At 44.4% G+C, this 20,879-nt stretch overlaps 1 protein-coding gene across 1 annotated transcript in view; it reads right to left on the reverse strand.

The window, feature by feature from the left end:
* The window catches only part of LOC134800105 (oxysterol-binding protein 1), a 39,330-nt gene that overhangs the window by 2,323 nt on the left and 16,128 nt on the right, over positions 1-20,879 (reverse strand). The window contains exons 7-13 of the mRNA XM_063772579.1: positions 20,525-20,602; positions 17,067-17,174; positions 16,435-16,546; positions 15,745-15,931; positions 15,016-15,103; positions 13,049-13,222; positions 7,043-7,231 (exon numbers count right to left, since the gene is read on the reverse strand). Of these exons, the coding sequence (XP_063628649.1) occupies positions 7,043-7,231; positions 13,049-13,222; positions 15,016-15,103; positions 15,745-15,931; positions 16,435-16,546; positions 17,067-17,174; positions 20,525-20,602 (936 nt within the window). The remainder of the gene's footprint in view (positions 1-7,042; positions 7,232-13,048; positions 13,223-15,015; positions 15,104-15,744; positions 15,932-16,434; positions 16,547-17,066; positions 17,175-20,524; positions 20,603-20,879) is intronic.

A 20,879-nucleotide genomic window follows, 5' to 3' on the forward strand; every position in this document is an offset into this window, starting at 1 on the left:
GTCATGGACCGAAGTTATTTTTCATCAACCCTCCCCAACCCTCCCCCCTCTGCGTCACACCCCCACACCCCCGCAAATGGCCCGAAACGCGGTTTTTCTAAATTTTTAAGAAAGCATTCAAGATATAGAAAAAATGAGTAGGAACGAAGTGATCCTTAGTAAATTTGCTATTTATCTCTTATACACACTATAGTGCTATCACTTATAGTTTTTGTGAAATCTGTCACCATATATGCAATTTTTTTAGAATTTACGTTTTTTTTCTTTTGTAAGATAACTTCTCTCAAAATATGCTTACGATATCGCCATATTTTGTTAAATTTAAATAAATAGATAATATGTTCTTTAAAATGGTGTATTATTTATTATTAAACTCCTTCATTTAGCGATGCTATGCCATTTTGAAAATACATTGTCTTCAAACATTTTTAAGCTCACCGAACATCGTTACTATAGTTGATCAAGCAGATCTTGTCAGTAGAATAAAGCGGCAAATTTGAAAAATGTAGGCGCGAAGGGATATCGTGTCATAGAAAATTTGAATTTCTCGCCTTTTTCCTTTTTCTACTGACAAGATTTGCTTGACCATCTATATGTACTTGACTGTGAAACAGATCGCACGGTCGCGTTTTTATAGCTTGCCTCACATAGAAGGTAGCCTATAGAAGTGGTGTGCGCGTGCCTCCGTGAGGGACAAAATATACGCAATGCGACAATATTAAAAACACGTTTTAACATTCCTGACAATATACCAAAAACAATCTACGTAATTCGGTCGGATTATTTGTTGCCCACCATAACCCATACAAAATTTAAGGTGGGGAACAAACAAAAAGTGAGACTGTAACAAGGACAAGCAATAGTACCGCTTTCTCTGCTACTCCTACTAAAAGTTCTATAAGTGTATCTCGTTCGGTCATTTGGCCCCTCCCCCGTTTCCTCTCTATTATTGTACCTCTATGTTGCCTCACCATGCCTGTCACGCTCTAACAAGTGTGTAAGTGCGAAAGGGACGCGCATAGTGATAGGCGATATAACACGAAACGAGTCGACCAACAAAAAACAATAGCACACTGAAAAGAAAAAAATAATTATTTTGTCTTCAATAACGCAAGTGAATACCTATGAACTATGTATATACATACTTCTGAAATCAATCACACAAATCTGCGTATTTATATATTTACAATCTGTTATTTTTGGAGTCGGTGCAGGTGCTTCACTAAGGTGCTCAAGTTTGTTTGAGGCTGGCACCGACTCCAAAAATAACAGATTGTAAATATATAAATACGCAGATTTGTGTGATTGATTTCAGAAGTATGTATATACATAGTTCATAGGTATTCACTTGCGTTATTGAAGACAAAATAATTATTTTTTTCTTTTCAGTGTGCTATTGTTTTTTGTTGGTCGACTCGTTTCGTGTTAGTGCCGGTTTTTTTATTTCCTTTTAGTTTTTTTTCGGCGGTTATTTTTTTTGTTAAAAAGTTTTTATTTTATAATTTTCTGTGGCTATAATTTATACAAATTATTACATGCTTAATTTTTGATTACTTTTAAAATAGCTACCTACCTTGCTTTAGCTATTAACTGTTATATTAATAATCCTACTTTAACTATTATGTTCTGTAATATAAATAAATTACCCCTATTTTCCCACCCTTAGGGTAGGATTTTTTTCCAAATTTTTATTATTATTACGACTACTCTGTAAAAGGTTATGCGTGGTCATACGTTACAATCGGTGAGTGAAAAAATCAATCATCCCCTATTTTCCTACCCTTAACGTTGGATTTTTTTTTCCAAATTTATATGGGACCAACTTCGGGGTATACCCTTTCCAATAAAAAAATAATTATCAAAATCGAACACCTCTGTAAAAAGTTATGCGTGGTAATACATAAAAAAAAAAAAAAAAAAAAAAAAAAAAAATATACGCGTCGACTTGAGAACCTCCTCCGTTTTTTTTTCGTCGGTTGAAAAATGGAACCGTGCTGCGCCCACTGACCGAATTTTATACAACACAAACGAGGGTGAACCCACGATTTTTGACCACCACACACAAGAAAAATTCATCATCTTCTTCGCGTTGTTGCCGGCATTTTGCCATGGCTCATGGGCGCCTGGGGTCCGCTGGCAACTAATCCCATGATTTGACGTAGACACTAGTTTTTACGAAAGCGACTGCCATCTGACCTTCCAACCCAGAGGGGAAACTAGGCCTTACTGGGATTAGTCCGGTTTCCTCACGATGTTTTGCTTTACCGAAAAGCGACAACTAACGCGAGGAAGAAGATGTGTATGGTGATCAAAAATCGTGGGTTCACCCTCGGTTGTGCTGTACCTATAAATTTCGGTCAGGATCCGTTTCATATACAGACAAGTGGTTAATAACGATATTAGCTAACATTGAAAATATTTGAAGACGATGTATTTTAAAAATGGCATAGCATCGTCAAATGAAGTAGTTTGATAATAAATAACACATACATACATATATATAATCACGCCTATTTCCCGGAGGGGTAGGCAGAGACCACGGATTTCCACTTGCTACGATCCTGACATACCTCTTTCGCTTCCTTCACTTTCATTACATTCCTCATACACGCTCGCCGGTTTAGGGTGCTCTTGACCTGGCCTTTCTTTAGGATTTCCCCGATCTGATCAGAGAAAATCCGCCGAGATCTACCCCTTCCAACTCCCACTTCCACTTCTCCCTTATACACTCTCTTTGTTAGCTTTCTTTCGCTCATTCTTTCCACATGTCCAAACCATCTCAACATACCTTTCTCAATTTTAGTCACTACATTCAGTCCACACTTTTCCCTTATCACACTGTTCCTAGTTCTATCTTGCAATCTCACACCACACACACTTCTCAGCGCTCTCATTTCCACTGCATTCAGTTGGCTCTGATGCCTCTTCTGCCATACCCAACTTTCGCTACCATACATAAGTGTAGGCACCAACACCCCTCTATGAACAGCCAACCGTGCTTTTTGCGACACCTTCTGGCTGCTCATAAAAGCGTTAAGTGCCCCATTCACACGATTTCGAGCATTCACTCTCCTTTCAATATCTTTATCATGCTTACCGTCCCTAGTGAACAAGGTTCCCAGATACACAAACTCTTTCAATAAATAATACCCATTTTAAATAACATATTAACTATTTACTTAAATAAAAAAACCGGTCAAGTGCGAGTCGAACTCGTTTTCCAAGGGTTCCGTACATAAGTCCGACTCACGCTTGACTGCACATTTCTAATAGGTTTTCCTATTATCTATAGGTAAAGTACTATTTTGTGTATTTTTTCCAGGCCCAGACTTTCAGAGATAAAGGGTGTGGGGGGGGGGGGGAGGAATGGTCGGACAGACAGACAGAGATCCGTTTGAGGTACGGAACCTTAAAAACGTGGATGATATCGTAAGTGTTATTTGAGAAAAGTCATTAGAAGAAAAAGAACACTGAAAATGCTAAAAATAGCATCTTCCGTGACGTATTGCGCAAAAACTATAAGTGATAGCAATATAGTGTGTATAAGAGATAAATAGAAAATTTAATAAGGATCACTTCGTTCCTACACCCTTTTTCTGTATCTTGAACGGTTATCTTAAAAATTGAGAAAAACTAGGTTTTGGACCCTTTGCGGGGGTGTGGGGGGGTGACGCAGAGAGGGGAGGGTTGATGAAAAATAACTTCGGTCGACAACGTACATATCTCAATTAAAAAAAGGCTTCTATTAATTATGCCGTAATTTTAGCTAATTTCACTGAACTATTAGTGCATAATTTTTTCACGGAAATGTACGAACTTGTCTTGCTATTTCAGTCAGTCTCGGTACAAAAAGTACTGAGGTTGACTAAAGTAACATGACAAATACAAATGTTACCGAGAAAATACGATGGAAAACAACTACACACTACATCTGTGTAGCGTGAATAGGGTTTGCACGACGGATCCGAAATGTATGGGAAGATCCGCGGATCCGGATCCAGATTCGGATAATTTCATACATTTCGGATCCGGATTGCAAACCCTAAGCGTGAACTAATCTAGCCGTGGGCGAAGTCGCATCTGCGATGCTTTTTTATTTCTATGCGGGGCAATTAGGGGTTATTGCGATTCCGTTGGCGAGGGTCCGCATAGCTAAACGCCACTGACTCTCACTCACCATGCCGTTGGGGTCCTTGATGACGCCGGTGACCTTCTGCTGCGTGTCCTTGCTGAAGTACCCTTAGGGCTGGTACTGGAGGTCACGTGAGGTGTACAGCTGTCACTCACCACGCCATTGGGGTCCTTGATGACGCCGGTGACCTTCCGCTGCGTGTCCTTCTTGCTGAAGCAGCCGTAGGGCTGGTACTGGAGGTCACGTGAGGTGTACAGCTGTCACTCACCACGCCATTGGGGTCCTTGATGACGCCGGTGACCTTCCGCTGCGTGTCCTTGCTGAAGTAGCCGTAGGGCTAGTACTGGAGGTCACGTGAGGTATACAGCTGTCACTCACCACGCCGTTGGGGTCCTTGATGATGCCTGTGACCTTCCGCTGCGTGTCCTTGCTGAGGTAGCCGTAGGGTTGGTACTGGAGGTCACGTGAGGTGTACAGCTGTCACTCACCACGCCGTTGGGGTCCTTGATGACGCCGGTGATCTTCCGCTGCGTGTCCTTGCTGAAGTACCCGTAGGGCTAGTACTGGAGGTCACGTGAGGTATACAGCTGTCACTCACCACGCCGTTGGGGTCCTTGATGACGCCTGTGACCTTCCGCTGCGTGTCCTTGCTGAGGTAGCCGTAGGGTTGGTACTGGAGGTCACGTGAGGTGTACAGCTGTCACTCACCACGCCGTTGGGGTCCTTGATGACGCCTGTGACCTTCCGCTGCGTGTCCTTGCTGAGGTAGCCGTAGGGTTGGTACTGGAGGTCACGTGAGGTGTACAGCTGTCACTCACCACGCCGTTGGGGTCCTTGATGACGCCGGTGATCTTCCGCTGCGTGTCCTTGCTGAAGTACCCGTAGGGCTAGTACTGGAGGTCACGTGAGGTATACAGCTGTCACTCACCACGCCGTTGGGGTCCTTGATGATGCCTGTGACCTTCCGCTGCGTGTCCTTGCTGAGGTAGCCGTAGGGTTGGTACTGGAGGTCACGTGAGGTGTACAGCTGTCACGCACCACGCCGTTGGGGTCCTTGATGACGCCGGTGACCTTCCGCTGCGTGTCCTTGCTGAAGTACCCGTAGGGCTAGTACTGGAGGTCACGTGAGGTATACAGCTGTCACTCACCACGCCGTTGGGGTCCTTGATGACGCCTGTGACCTTCCGCTGCGTGTCCTTGCTGAGGTAGCCGAAGGGTTGGTACTGGAGGTCACGTGAGGTGTACAGCTGTCACTCACCACGCCGTTGGGGTCCTTGATGACGCCTGTGACCTTCCGCTGCGTGTCCTTGCTGAAGTACCCGTAGGGCTGGTACTGGAGGTCACGTGAGGTGTACAGCTGTCACTCACCACGCCGTTGGGGTCCTTGATGACGCCGGTGACCTTCCGCTGCGTGTCCTTGCTGAAGTACCCGTAGGGCTGGTACTGGAGGTCACGTGAGGTGTACAGCTGTCACTCACCACGCCGTTGGGGTCCTTGATGACGCCTGTGACCTTCCGCTGCGTGTCCTTGCTGAGGTAGCCGTAGGGTTGGTACTGGAGGTCACGTGAGGTATACAGCTGTCACTCACCACGCCGTTGGGGTCCTTGATGACGCCTGTGACCTTCCGCTGCGTGTCCTTGCTGAGGTAGCCGTAGGGTTGGTACTGGAGGTCACGTGAGGTGTACAGCTGTCACTCACCACGCCGTTGGGGTCCTTGATGACGCCTGTGACCTTCCGCTGAGTGTCCTTGCTGAGGTAGCCGTAGGGTTGGTACTGGAGGTCACGTGAGGTGTACAGCTGTCACTCACCACACCGTTGGGGTCCTTGATGACGCCGGTGACCTTCCGCTGCGTGTCCTTGCTGAAGTACCCGTAGGGCTAGTACTGGAGGTCACGTGAGGTATACAGCTGTCACTCACCACGCCGTTGGGGTCCTTGATGACGCCTGTGACCTTCCGCTGAGTGTCCTTGCTGAGGTAGCCGTAGGGCTGGTACTGGAGGTCACCTGAGGTGTACAGCTGTCACTCACCACGCCATTGGGGTCCTTGATGACGCCGGTGACCTTCCGCTGCGTGTCCTTGCTGAAGTAGCCGTAGGGCTAGTACTGGAGGTCATGTGAGGTATACAGCTGTCACTCACCACGCCGTTGGGGTCCTTGATGATGCCTGTGACCTTCCGCTGCGTGTCCTTGCTGAGGTAGCCGTAGGGTTGGTACTGGAGGTCACGTGAGGTGTACAGCTGTCACGCACCAGGCCGTTGGGGTCCTTGATGACGCCGGTGACCTTCCGCTGCGTGTCCTTGCTGAAGTACCCGTAGGGCTAGTACTGGAGGTCACGTGAGGTATACAGCTGTCACTCACCACGCCGTTGGGGTCCTTGATGACGCCTGTGACCTTCCGCTGCGTGTCCTTGCTGAGGTAGCCGAAGGGTTGGTACTGGAGGTCACGTGAGGTGTACAGCTGTCACTCACCACGCCGTTGGGGTCCTTGATGACGCCTGTGACCTTCCGCTGCGTGTCCTTGCTGAAGTACCCGTAGGGCTGGTACTGGAGGTCACGTGAGGTGTACAGCTGTCACTCACCACGCCGTTGGGGTCCTTGATGACGCCGGTGACCTTCCGCTGCGTGTCCTTGCTGAAGTACCCGTAGGGCTAGTACTGGAGGTCACGTGAGGTATACAGCTGTCACTCACACCACGCCGTTGGGGTCCTTGATGACGCCTGTGACCTTCCGCTGCGTGTCCTTGCTGAGGTAGCCGTAGGGTTGGTACTGGAGGTCACGTGAGGTGTACAGCTGTCACTCACCACGCCGTTGGGGTCCTTGATGACGCCTGTGACCTTCCGCTGCGTGTCCTTGCTGAAGTACCCGTAGGGCTGGTACTGGAGGTCACGTGAGGTGTACAGCTGTCACTCACCACGCCGTTGGGGTCCTTGATGACGCCGGTGACCTTCCGCTGCGTGTCCTTGCTGAAGTACCCGTAGGGCTGGTACTTGAGGTGCGCCACGTAACCGGCCGCGGCGCCCGCCTCGCCGATGATGTCCATGTCGCCGTGGTTGTCCACCCACAGCTTGCCTACTATTATGTTGTGGACTGTTGTCGTCACCTGTCACCAATACGGTAATTTAATTATTTGTGTAAATTATTTAGAAAATAAAAGTTCTAAAGGTATTTGAAACGAGTGTTCATCTGTACTGTGGGTAGGCACATGACGCAGTCAACACGTTATGTGACATTTAAGAAATAGAAAATATATTTTATTAAATTGAACAATAATTATAATTATGTAAAGCTCATCTAAATGCCACTCACGTAGACCACTAGTATATAAGCCCGATTTTACTTAATAAAGATGCCTTTGGGGAAGGCCTAACCAAATGCCTATTTTTATGTCCACGAGTGGCGGTCGAACATAACTATTTTATGTTTAACTATTACTGTAAAGTAAAGTTTAATACCAAGACAAGCCTAAGTATATCTGCAATGCCAACAATGCTACGAATCTTTGTTGCGTAGTAACCTGATTAATCCAATAGTACTTGTTTCCGCTACTCTTGAAGGTTAAATTTCTAAAGCACTTGGGCTCGACCTTGATCACCTGGCCCCGGAACTTGCTGGTGAACGAGTACTCCTGCTGCACCGTCCACGGCTTGCCGTCGCAGTGCGTCGCCGACGCGGGCGGGTGGTGCGACACCTGAGATCGGGACAGGCTATTCCTTCCTATATAAGCTGATAGAGGACGCCATCGCAGATTCAACACGTGATGCGGATAGGGGCGATGCGATGACTTACTTCTAACGCTAGGTGCAAGTTACCGCAACGCCCTTAGTTTATTCGCGTCGCGTTCGCTTAGTTAGGATCTGGCGTTATAGTAGGCGAGCCCAAGAGGGGATTTCGGGATCTATTCGAGCGCGGCAGATTAATATACGGGGGGATACCTTGTACCCGGTTAAGTACTTCCACCAAATATGAGCCCCATATATATGGCCGCCCATCAAGGATAAAGGATCAGATTAGTAAAAAAAAAATTGATCATCTGAAATTCTCGAGCGCGTCAGATTAAGATAGGGTGAGTTAGTTACATGCTAAAACGTGTATATTCCACTAATCTGACAATTTGAGAGAGACGTTAAGGGGGAGGGCTATAAAGTTGTAAAAAAAAACGTCATCGCGACATTCTCGAGCGTGGCTAAATTTTCAACCGACGAAAAAAACGGAGGAGGTTCTCAAGTCGACGCGTATATTTTTTTATTTTATTTTGAAGGGAATAATTCAAGGAATCCGAAAAATATATAATCTGACGATTTCCACAAGCCGAAGTAACAAAAATTCATCGATAAAGTTGAATGCGTGCAGCTACGTGATGCCTATATTCCCCTCTCCGCCTTTCTATTCTTCTCTCACTCTTTCTCTATCTATTACTCTTTCACTCCGTCCCCACTCTGGACTAGAGTTGCCAGATGGGTACGCAATAGTACGCATTGCGTACTATTTTATGGTCTTGCGTACTCGCGTACTCATCCGGCGATTTGCGTACTATTTTTATCTTTTATCACCTGACAGCCTGTTACTCCACTTGAAAAGAATAAATATTTTTCATTTATCATGCTCTGAAAGAGGGACATTGTTGTTCTAAAAGGGGTGCAGAAAATGATACGTTTCTGCACTAGAGTATTTTAGGTTCCAAGTACGATTTTATTATTTTTTTACGAGAAGCAATTGAAATTTGGGTATAAATGTACTTGTTATACAATTTCCATTCTGATATTTGACTGCCCATTCCATAAACGTGTATGTGTGCAGTTTTAAGGAAGTGAAAAGTCGAGTAAGCAAATCTTGTCAATAGAAAAAGGCGCGAATTTCAAATTTTGTATGGGACGATAACTAGGATGAAATCGAGCCAGAGGAGGAAGATGATTTCGACGAAGATGATAATTAAAAAAAATACTCAAAAAAAATTAATCTTTAATAATAATGTTCATATAAAATATATAAATACAAGTATTCTACATAAAAAAAGCATACACTTTTTTATTTGCATGTCCTGAGCTTTTCAATGAATTAAGTTCAATGATTTAAAAAAAAAAATGTCAGATTAAGCTAATCCCTCCAGATAATCGTCAGATTATGAGACAGCACGTCTAGGGCATAAATATGAACCATATATATCTTAATCTGACGCGCTTGAGTATTTCAAAATGGCGATTTTTTTTGCACATTCTAATAATGGCCGCGAGTTTGCGTCTCATCCAAATCGTCAGATTATTATATAAGAGCTTTTTTTAGGTTCACTTAACATCTCTTTAAAAAACCTGACGCGCTCGATAAAATTTTTTTTTCTTCATTTTCAACCCTTACGTACGACCACCCCCATCATGGAAACAATCAAATTAACATACGTACATTTTTTTAAATACGTAGGACATGGATGATATCAATATCGTCACGCGCTCGAGTATGTCCATGCAACAGTTTTTTTTTTACATTTTTGAAAATCTGTAGGCGCTCCCCCCACCGATGAAAAGATATATATTATATGACATTTTTTTCTTTTTATAATCTAAGCTTTGCAACCCAATAGATCTCTATGACGCTCGAGTAAATCCCGATTTAGCATCGTGGGCTCCCCTACCATTAGGTCCTACTCTTACTTTCGTCTATATGTCCGTATAATTAGTCGAATCCAGTAAGGCCAAATGAAACACAGAGGTATTTCTTAATTATACATAACGCCACTCGTTTGCCAAGTGTCTGTCGCAATGAAAAATAATTACTATCAAAATGTACCGTACCGCGTTACGCTTGAATCCGTAATCCACTCGCTTGCAACGTCTCAGTTCAAGAGTGTGTTGTAATCGCTCAGTTAAAAAGCGGAGCTAACATTATAATGGCAGCGGTAGTCGTTTCCGCTGCAATGGAAGCATGCTGCTGCGACGAGCTCGGCCAGCGTCGGCGGGTGCCGGACCCGGGACCGTCATCACACTAACATCGTAATGGAAGCGGTACTCGTTCCCGCTGCAATGGAAGCATGCTGCTGCGACGAGCTCGGCCAGCGTCGGCAGGTGCCGGACCCGGGACCGTCATCACACTAACATCGTAATGGAAGCGGTACTCGTTCCCGCTGCAATGGAAGCATGCTGCTGCGACGAGCTCGGCCAGCGTCGGCGGGCGCCGGACCCGGGACCGTCATCACACTAACATCGTAATGGAAGCGGTACTCGTTCCCGCTGCAATGGAAGCATGCTGCTGCGACGAGCTCGGCCAGCGTCGGCGGGCGCCGGACCCGGGACCGTCATCACACTAACATCGTAATGGAAGCGGTACTCGTTCCCGCTGCAATGGAAGCATGCTGCTGCGACGAGCTCGGTCAGCGTCGGCGGGTGCCGCACCCGGGACCGTCATCACACTAACATCGTAATGGAAGCGGTACTCGTTCCCGCTGCAATGGAAGCATGCTGCTGCGACGAGCTCGGCCAGCGTCGGCGGGTGCCGCACCCGGGACCGTCATCACACTAACATCGTAATGGAAGCGGTACTCGTTCCCGCTGCAATGGAAGCATGCTGCTGCGACGAGCTCGGCCAGCGTCGGCGGGCGCCGGACCCGGGACCGTCATCACACTAACATCGTAATGGAAGCGGTACTCGTTCCCGCTGCAATGGAAGCATGCTGCTGCGACGAGCTCGGCCAGCGTCGGCGGGCGCCGGACCCGGGACCGTCATCACACTAACATCGTAATGGAAGCGGTACTCGTTCCCGCTGCAATGGAAGCATGCTGCTGCGACGAGCTCGGCCAGCGTCGGCGGGCGCCGGACCCGGGACCGTCATCACACTAACATCGTAATGGAAGCGGTACTCGTTCCCGCTGCAATGGAAGCATGCTGCTGCGACGAGCTCGGCCAGCGTCGGCGGGCGCCGGACCCGGGACCGTCATCACACTAACATCGTAATGGAAGCGGTACTCGTTCCCGCTGCAATGGAAGCATGCTGCTGCGACGAGCTCGGCCAGCGTCGGCGGGCGCCGGACCCGGGACCGTCATCACACTAACATCGTAATGGAAGCGGTACTCGTTCCCGCTGCAATGGAAGCATGCTGCTGCGACGAGCTCGGCCAGCGTCGGCGGGTGCCGCACCCGGGACCGTCATCACACTAACATCGTAATGGAAGCGGTACTCGTTCCCGCTGCAATGGAAGCATGCTGCTGCGACGAGCTCGGCCAGCGTCGGCGGGTGCCGCACCCGGGACCGTCATCACACTAACATCGTAATGGAAGCGGTACTCGTTCCCGCTGCAATGGAAGCATGCTGCTGCGACGAGCTCGGCCAGCGTCGGCGGGCGCCGGACCCGGGACCGTCATCACACTAACATCGTAATGGAAGCGGTACTCGTTCCCGCTGCGATGGAAGCACGCTGCTGCTACGAGCTCGGCCAGCGTCGACGGGCGCCGGACCTGGGACCGTCATCACACTAACGTCGTAATATAAGCGGTACTCGTTCCCGCTGCCGTGGAAGCGCAGCAAGCCCGTGCGGTCCAGTTTGACGCGGATCTCCTGGCCGCGGAACACGCTGCTCCACGCGTGCTGCTGCGACGAGCTCCACGCCGCGCTGTCCACGTGCATGACCATTGTCGGCGGGTGGTGCTGGACCTGGGACCGTCACTTATCACTTACCTTGGAATTGGCGCGCGTAGTATCACCTTAAGGCTAAAAGCAAGTATACTATACACCGTGTTTTTATTGAATTCCGTTAACTTCGGGGTATGGTTAAGTACGTTTAAGATAACTAAATGGCATAGTTAATTAAAAAAAAATCAGTTTCAAAAGTAATTCAATGTAGCATGTAGGGTTGTTGTAACACGGGCATTACATTTAACTCACTCAAACAATTGAAATCTGTGACATAATCAATGTCATTTCGAACATCGATCGACTGAGATTGTACTTAAGTTTAGTAGCATTGTATGAACTCATTCTAAACACTAATCAATATGTAAACCGGCCCTAAGGCAAGTGTACACGCTTGTAGAGGCCTTATAGGAAAAAAATATTATTGATTATCTCCGAAATGGAGTTAATTAGAATATCGGTGTCTTTGAGAAAGTTACTTGATTTAAGCTCAGGAATGCACCCTTGAAATTAACGGAAATAAAAAAAAACACGGTGTAGAGACATCAAGTCATAAATGAATGGTGGAGAAAGCCCTATTATAGTTTGTTCCTCAAGTGCCACGTCAAAACGTTAGGTGTTCTTGCCCGTCAAGTTTTGGTCACCCGTCTAATTTACATAGATTTGTCTTTGATACGTTATCAGCAATTCAAAACGCGTTTTTAATTTCGTCGCATTGCGAATGTTCTCTTCCTCACCGTAGCAATTCTATTGTTATACGAGTACTTGCTTTTAGCCGTAAGGCCAAATGCGAGATATTGAAGTGGCAGTACTAAGTTACTTACGTTCTTCGTAGATGTAGCAGCGAATTGAATTCAGTCATTTTTACACTCTCTAAACTTTCACAATTAGAAATACAACGCAGCGCGGCTGTTAGAAAAAATTAGGAGTCATATTTACACATCCCATTTGACCTTACGTGAATATTTGTCACTACCGATGAAATAACAGCAATGTCTAAAGTGGAGACGTTTAATGCAGTAACGTAAACACTCTAGTCATGCTATTTGAACCTACCGACCTATTATTTATTTCCTTCCACCGCCCGCTTACTACCTATTCCATACCATACCTGTCCGTTGTTATGAGACTCTTTCAGAGCATGAGAAATGAAAAAATATATGAAACGCTCGCGCCTCAGCCGACTGGAATACTTCGTTGACTCGTCCGCGTCGCCCCTATATGTAGTATCATGTGTGTGTGTATTAGGACACGTCCGGATCGCCCCTATATTATGTATTATCGTGTGTGTGTGTGTACCTTCCTCCAGGTGTACTTGTTGCCCTGGCTGGGGAAGCAGGCGGAGGCGGCGCCGAGCGGCACCACCTGCAGGTACTTCCCGCGGAACTTGGTGGTCATGGTGAACTCCTGCCAGCACTGCCAGCCCGCCACGCCCTCGCAGTGCTGCGCCACCATGGGCGGGTGGTGCGACACCTGCCCCACGATACCACTTTAATGGATGGCCGAAACAGCGCGGACGGGGTACGTTCCAAAACGAGATATAATTGTCGTATTATTATGGGGCTGGCCGGTGGAAAGCCTGGATGCCCTTTAAGCCAATTTTCATAGAACGAAACTAAACCTCGCGCATCCAATGATGATCCCTATGCCAGTTCATTTTTATATCGAGCTGTCACGTAAAATGTACGTAGATTTTTTTTGAAACTATTGTGCTATAGGTAAATACTTCCAAAAAAATTCTACAAACATTTTATTATTTAAAAAATTATTTATTTAATCGTATGGCATGTTTTTACGAAATAGGCATAGATACAATTTTAAGGTTCCGTCACACAGGCGCGTTTTCCGGGCGGGGCGTGAGCGTTTTATATGTAAAAGCGGCGCGGCCCGCTCACGCGCCGCCCGCAAAACGCGCCTGTGTGACGGAGCCTTTACTGTTATTTAAAAATGTAACATTTAAGAAAGAAAATTACGGCAATATTTCAGCAATTATTTTTTAAATTAAGCATATTCAAAAGCAACTTGAAGGAACTGTCTTAGAGATCATCTTTCGACAGAGACAGGTTAAACTTATGTTGGCGCCATCTAAGTAAAAACCTTTGACAGTTGCCAACCCCATTGTCGCGTTATATTTTAGCGACGTAAAAAAATTGAAATTTATTTGATAATGACTGAATATTATGAGTCTTTTAAATATGCGATTTCTTGTATTAGGAACTCATTTTAGAACGTACCCTTAATTGTTGTTAAAAATTAGTTTTGGAATTTGGAAAAGGTGTGAGGCGAGTGCTGGGAGGATAGGCGAGGATAGAGACAGGCAGAGCGAGGAACGAGGTAGAAAACGGGCGGGGAAGAGTGGGATGGAATATCAGGGGAATTTGGTTAACAACAAAGGATTTTAAAGGATTTAAAAAATAATATACATTCTTATTTCCTTGTCATTATTTGAGTCGCTTAACTTCAAACTCGGGTAAATCCATCTGTCAGATTATGAGATTTTGGTATTAAGAAAAGGTAGAGGGTAGATATTTGCTGAGAGGGTCGAATGGATTTACCCGAGTTTTAAGCTAAGCGAAACATTTGTGCTGCATCTTAATCATTAATATTGCAAAAAAATGACAGCCAAGTGAGTTTCAGCTACAATAGTGCATTATGATACAAGTGCGAAAAGTAGGAAAGTCACAAAGAGTGGCGATAAATTAAAACACGACCGAAGGGGGTGTTTTAAATCGACACGAGTTGCGAGTTGCATTTGACAATAGTCAGGATTGTTCCTTTAGATAGTTTAGATGCATCCACACCGCAGTATACCTACAGGGTGGCTAAAAAATAACTGCATTCCCTTTGCCAGGGAGGATTTGGGATTAGGTATACTGAGCAACTTTTACTATAAGACCAACCGGGAAAACACGAAAATAATTTGACTGTTTCATACATTTTGGCTGGTCCATTTTCTATGGAAGGGATTTTTTTTTGCGATTTCGGGGTTGGTCCCGTAGTAAAAGTTGCTCAGTATAATCCAAAACCTCCCTGGCAACGGGAATGCAGTTATTTTTTAGCCACCGTGTATGTATGTGTAACTATTGTGTATATGGAGCAACTGTGGACCAACACTGTAAATACTGTAACAGGAAGTAACCAGGTAAGTTATTAGTTACCTAATGATAATATATAATGTTGCAGTGTTGCTGCACAAAAGTTACCTGCGGTGTGGATGCACCTTTTAAAGCATTAAATATCCCGGTATATATGTGTTGGACAGTTACCTGTTCTGAGATACACCGCCACCCAAGGTCTGACATTCTGTCGCACTCGTACGTCTCGCCAAGCAGCGGGTTGAAAGGTTTATTCGTTCTGCAACAACAAACAGCTTTAAATAATCACTTTTAGCAAAGGGTTATTATTGGTTGTAAGAAAAGGCTAGGTGCGGTAAGAAAAAGATAGTTTATTTTGCCCGAGGAAAGAGAAAAAGGATAATTTGGCAGTAAGAATGCATACATATACATATCCCTAATAAGCTTGTTATTATACCACTTTGGCGTGAAAACAGCATGATCCGTCTCTGAGGATTACAAGTGTTTCTAAGAACATTGCAGTTCCATATTTAAATCAACAATATTTTTTGATATAGACTTTTATTGCCGACTGTACTTTCTCTCCTTTGCATGTCTATCAAGTACTTCTCGAGACCTTTCAAATGAGCCTAAACTCAATGTGTTTATGTTTTTCCATCGAAGAGTTCCTTTGGCTACCTTCCGACTGCATCATCAGATCAGCTCCATGTTAGCATATTATTGTCATTGGAAATATGGAAGTATGCGAAATTTAGCTCAATCAGACACCCAGAAGTGGTTCAAATTTAAGTTACAAGATTTGAAGCACCATACAAAGAGATATAGGTATATACGCAGAAGTGTGTAATAAAAAATAAAATAAAAAACAATGTAAATGGCGCTGTTGTATATCAGAAACTAAATGATTGCTATGCTAGTCACCTGCAGGCCGTGGTGGCGTACGCGGACACGGTGAAGGCGGCCACGTAGGCGAGCTGCTGCGCGGGGTCGTTGAACCGCGCCGCCTCGTCGAGCACGGACGAGTACTCGTAGTCCTCCGCGAGCCGCTGCAGCATCGACAGCGGCTCGCTGAAGTTCACCGGGATGGGGATCTTTGATAATTCTTTGCCTGTGAACGAAGGTAACAGCTTAGTTAAGTGAATAAAAGATTCAGAAAGTTTCTCATACTATGTAGGATGCTTGTAAGGCAAGCTCACTTTTACTGTTCTTTATATGTAACATTTCTATTCTATACAGGCTTCGTCACGAAGCGCGATAAAAGAGCGTCGCTCCCGGCACTGTGGTCGACGTCATACATGTGGTTGGACATGAGAATTTTCTGTTTTTCGATTGATAACTTTTACGGTGTTGACAAAGAATCGTAAAATTTGGCAGGGATAGACAGATTCCCAAGATCTTTACTAATTTCATCGATTTTTGTTAGGACATGATAAAGTTATCGTCGTAAAACAGAAAATTCTCATGTTCAAACACAAATATGGCGTCGTTCCACAGGGGCACCTCGAAAGTGTGATGTAGCACCACGCTCATGCCCCGTTGTAGTGCAACGAAGCCAAGATGTAAGGAATCTTCGGCCGACCAAGGCTTGGAGGCCTACAACTACATACATACCTATGCAGTTCTTCATGATGGACCAGAGACTGAGCGGGTAGTTGGGCTTGTCGGGCACGCGGGTGCGCCGCGGGTGCCCGTCCACCATCGACACCACCTGCGACACGTGCGGCTGCAAGCAACGAACACATCATTCAATTGTATTGAACATTACAGTAAACAGATGGACCAAGGTCGCTTAAGACAAAACTGAGACTTCACGATCACGAAAAACCGATTTCGCTCGCACACATACTCAATCGAATTGTGAATGTGTGCGTGTCGCGTTCCTGTTATGTTATGTTTTAGCACAGTTAGCTTCTGCCATCCTTCAACTCCGGGTTGAAAATAAATGGAACAAATAAGGCCACAATGCCACATAGTTAATTGGACTTTTAACGATTTTTAAATGAGCAAGAAAACATATTAAAGAGGTGCAAATTGTTTTGACTTTTATGATGCATTCAGAGTTAGGGTAGACTAGTTGAATTGAGTTATTTGGACATGTCATGAAACATCTGTTTAGTTTTGTTGAGACGAGACCCTAATGCGGTCAATGGCCACGGCGCTTGAATTATTCCTTTCAACACGCAACGTGCATAAAGTTCTGTAAAATATCTGATATGTGATATGAGGACATTTTGGATACTTACCCAGACTGTGACGTCCATGCTCTTGGAGTCCGCCGGCGGTTTGCTGGTGGGTGCAGCGGCGTCCACGCCTCCCATGGAGCTCTCTGGTCGCTCCTCCACGAAGTAAACCTGGTACAAATTAACAATCATTTTACAAGTGTGCCTCCGCTAAACCGGTTTTATATTATTATTAAAGGATCGGCCGACCAAGTCACTAGATCACGTGGCCGCGGTAGGCCTAAGAAGCGCTGGCTGGACATCGTGATAGCGGACATGGAAGAGAACAATCTCACGCCTGAGGATGCCGAAGACCCGGCAAAGTAGAGAAGATTGAGCAGGAAAGCGGACCCTGGCGCTAGGCCGGGAAAACGCTAGGTTGAAGAAGAAGAAGATTAAAGGATCGGCCACACCGCTGCTCAAAATACGCAGAGTTGCATCAACATCGCAAGAAGTGATTATAGCGGTCTTATAGACGCGATCACGACTGTAGCTGGTTAAAAACGTGACACATGCGTATACGTCACTGCGTTTATGGTTCGTCGTCAGCGTATTCTGAGCAGCATTATGGTTTATCTTTAATTTGTAAAGTTCAATAGCCATAAAATATTTGTTCTCACAAAAAATATTTCATAGAAGCATATTTCTTTATATAATATAATAACTTATGTTTCTGCTCTATTATTAGATAACGTAAACATACATAAAACTCAGTTAACTAGTTTACTGCTAACATGATTTCGGAACAGACTCAGATCACGAAAACAAAATAAAAAGTCTAAAAATAAATTCCATTCATAAGTACTTTTCTGTCCACGCGAACTCGCAAAAATTCATGTCGAGGACTCGCACCTTGCCAAGAGTGCTAGTGCCAAATTACATACATTACACACCGCATAATTTTCCGAAACTAGCATAGCTTTTTGCGTGTTTTGGAAAGTATACTTTATATCGTCAGGTCAAGGTCGCTTTTATAACTCAACGGTGGATTGAAATGCAAGGTTATGAAAGTAAATAAATCTGTTCGATGAGAGTAGAAGTACTTAGTTTGCTTTTTCGATCATGTTTGGGAGATAATCTCGCTAACTTTAATAAACGTTTCATGAGTGTAAAGTGGCACACAGAAAACATCACTGATCCATGCTTGAATGAAACACAATATGACATTTTCCGACTGGAAACAAGTAGAAGCATTTGGAGGACGTGGTCAGCGGTTGTGCCTAGATCAGTGTTGTGAATAACGCTTATTTTTAGGCTTAAAGAGTCGATTCCTCAAGACTCGTAAGCCTTGCAGACTTGACTATATTTGAGAATTGTATTTATTTATTTTACGCGTATGGATGTAAGAAATTGTCTTTGGCGCCTTTGAGGCGTTAAGCCTCGAGAGTCTTAAGGGCTCAAGTATTTAAGCCTCGAAATGAGCGTTATTCACAACACTAGTCTAGATACCTACTTGATATTACAATTGCTGTAACATCAAATAGGTATCTTCCCGTAACAGGAACTAATTCAATAAAACATTTTCAAACTCAATAAAACGCAATGAACTGCGTTTCAATAGTTGTAAAGCAGTCTTATAGCTGTAACAGACTACCGCACCGCACCAAGGTCGCGGTGCGGTAGGCTGTTACGGCTATTATATGTACAGGAAAGTCTGTGACGCAAACAGGTAGAAATCGAAGTTTTTTCCTTTACATTAAAATACATACCTGCGGTTGAAAAACAGTGCCATCAAGGTCACATTTCTAATTAAAACTACAAGTTACAAACAATTCTACTGTCGCTTTAGCCAGCGTCACAAACACTTACTTTTGACCGCATGCTTACTTAAAATCAAATCATTTAAATTATATACTTCCATCACAGAAGGGTCCTTTATGCTTCAAGTGCAATAAGGATGTTTCCATCTGAAATTCCAATAGAAATTCTGATAAAAAGTCCTTATTGCAGGTGCAGCATAAACCCCCTTCTCAGATGGAAAGCCACAAATAGGTTCCGAAACACACTCCGGTATATAATTTCGTCTAATCCATAGTTTCATTATTTCGAGCATCTGCCTGAATTAATTATATTCCATATTGAGAGATAGACAGACAGCCTAATGAATGTTATTTCCACAATAGACAATGACCTACTCTTGGCACGGCATTAAATGGAATTATAAGTATAATAACCATCACTATCGACTAGTGCTCTAAACTAAAGGATTTAGTATTAATAACGAGCGATTCACGTGTTTCCTCGATTGATAAACACCTTCTTGGCGAGCTATTAAGTTTCAATTAAAGTCATCATTTTCATAGACATCGTTATTTATTCAGAGGTTTTCCTTTTACTTAGTCATCAGTCGGGCAGCGTAGGGACTTATTTACCTTACACGTACACCTTAATCCATTGCAATAAGGTGAAAAAATGTATATTTATGAATTCTACTGTACAGTGTACACACTACATCAACAAAAAGGTTTGGGAGATAAACACACTAACAAGCAAATAGCCTCTCTCACCTTAAATACATATACCGTCAACGTTCCGACGGAGTTCAAAAATGGGAACCTTTCTAAGTTATTCGTATTATTACTTTTGTTCACGGTTATACCTATACGCTATTACTTGCACCGTTCAGATGTACACTAATTGAGCAAACTTGAAAGTGATAAATAGGTAAAATACTTGAGAATATATGCCATAATTCACACGTTAAAATGGTTATACAAACGTTAGCGTCATCCAAATACTCGTGTGTTTGTACTAGCGTTCTGTTCAAACAATGTTCAAAACAATAATACTTTTGTCTACGCACCATCAACTGTTACTAGGTTCCGGTTCCGACGCTAATAATTTTTAATTTATACAAAATAAGTGTAGATACGATTGCCTGCCTATTGTTTACTTTTTATTCATTGAATATGTAGATTGGTATTTATTTAGTATAAATATTTGTAGTCCGCTTTTTAAAGGAATGGTCAGAGACGGCACAGGATCGAGCAGACTGGAAAAAGTAGGGGGAGGCCTTTGCCCAGCAATGGGACACTATGGGGTCTATGGGTACCCAACAATAAATACAAATATCGTACATTTCGTCAGTCAGTTATGATTTTAGCTTGTTATCCTGGCGCAGATGACATCTTAGCTTAAATTTATAACAGACTTGTAATAGAGAAGAATGTCTCAGTATACGACAAAAACTTGTGGTGGTTGAAGCTTTCCAAAAAAATTTACTACTATATTTAAAATCCTAAGAATACTTTTAATAAGAATAGCAGGAAAGGTATTTAGTAGATTTTTAAAAGAAAAAAATATCAAGGAAGAATAGTGACGCTTATAGTAAGCATCCAATAGCCGGGTCCACACAGATAGAGCCGCCTCGCGAGGATGTGGCCGCGCGAAACAGCACGGTCGGTGGAGACGTGCCTCGGCCGAGGCAGTTTCCTCGCGAGGCGGTTCGTTCTGTGTGGACCTGGCTAATAAACATAACTAACCTGCTGTGTCTCTGTTACAATCTCAGGCTCCGAGTCATCAGAGCTTTCTCCGCTTTTTACTTTGTTTTTTCTGTTTACCTGCAAGGATACACACACATGGGGTGAACTACGAGCGACTTGATCCATGTACGATGGCAGTGGCGTACCTGAATGGTGGAACTGTCAAAATGCTACAGCCCCGAGACTTGTGAGGATTATTGAATAAATTTGCCACTGGCCTCAGTTCAAAGTTACGTCACTGTCTGATGGATTAGCAAACAGCTATGGTTTTTCTTTTGTGAAAAATTTCTTTCTTTCCCCAGGTATGCCTCCCCAGAAAGGAAGGAAATTATTTATAATATAATGAACACTATTT

The sequence above is a fragment of the Cydia splendana genome, chromosome 19, assembly GCF_910591565.1.
Source record: "Cydia splendana chromosome 19, ilCydSple1.2, whole genome shotgun sequence".
Lineage (NCBI taxonomy): Eukaryota > Metazoa > Arthropoda > Insecta > Lepidoptera > Tortricidae > Cydia > Cydia splendana.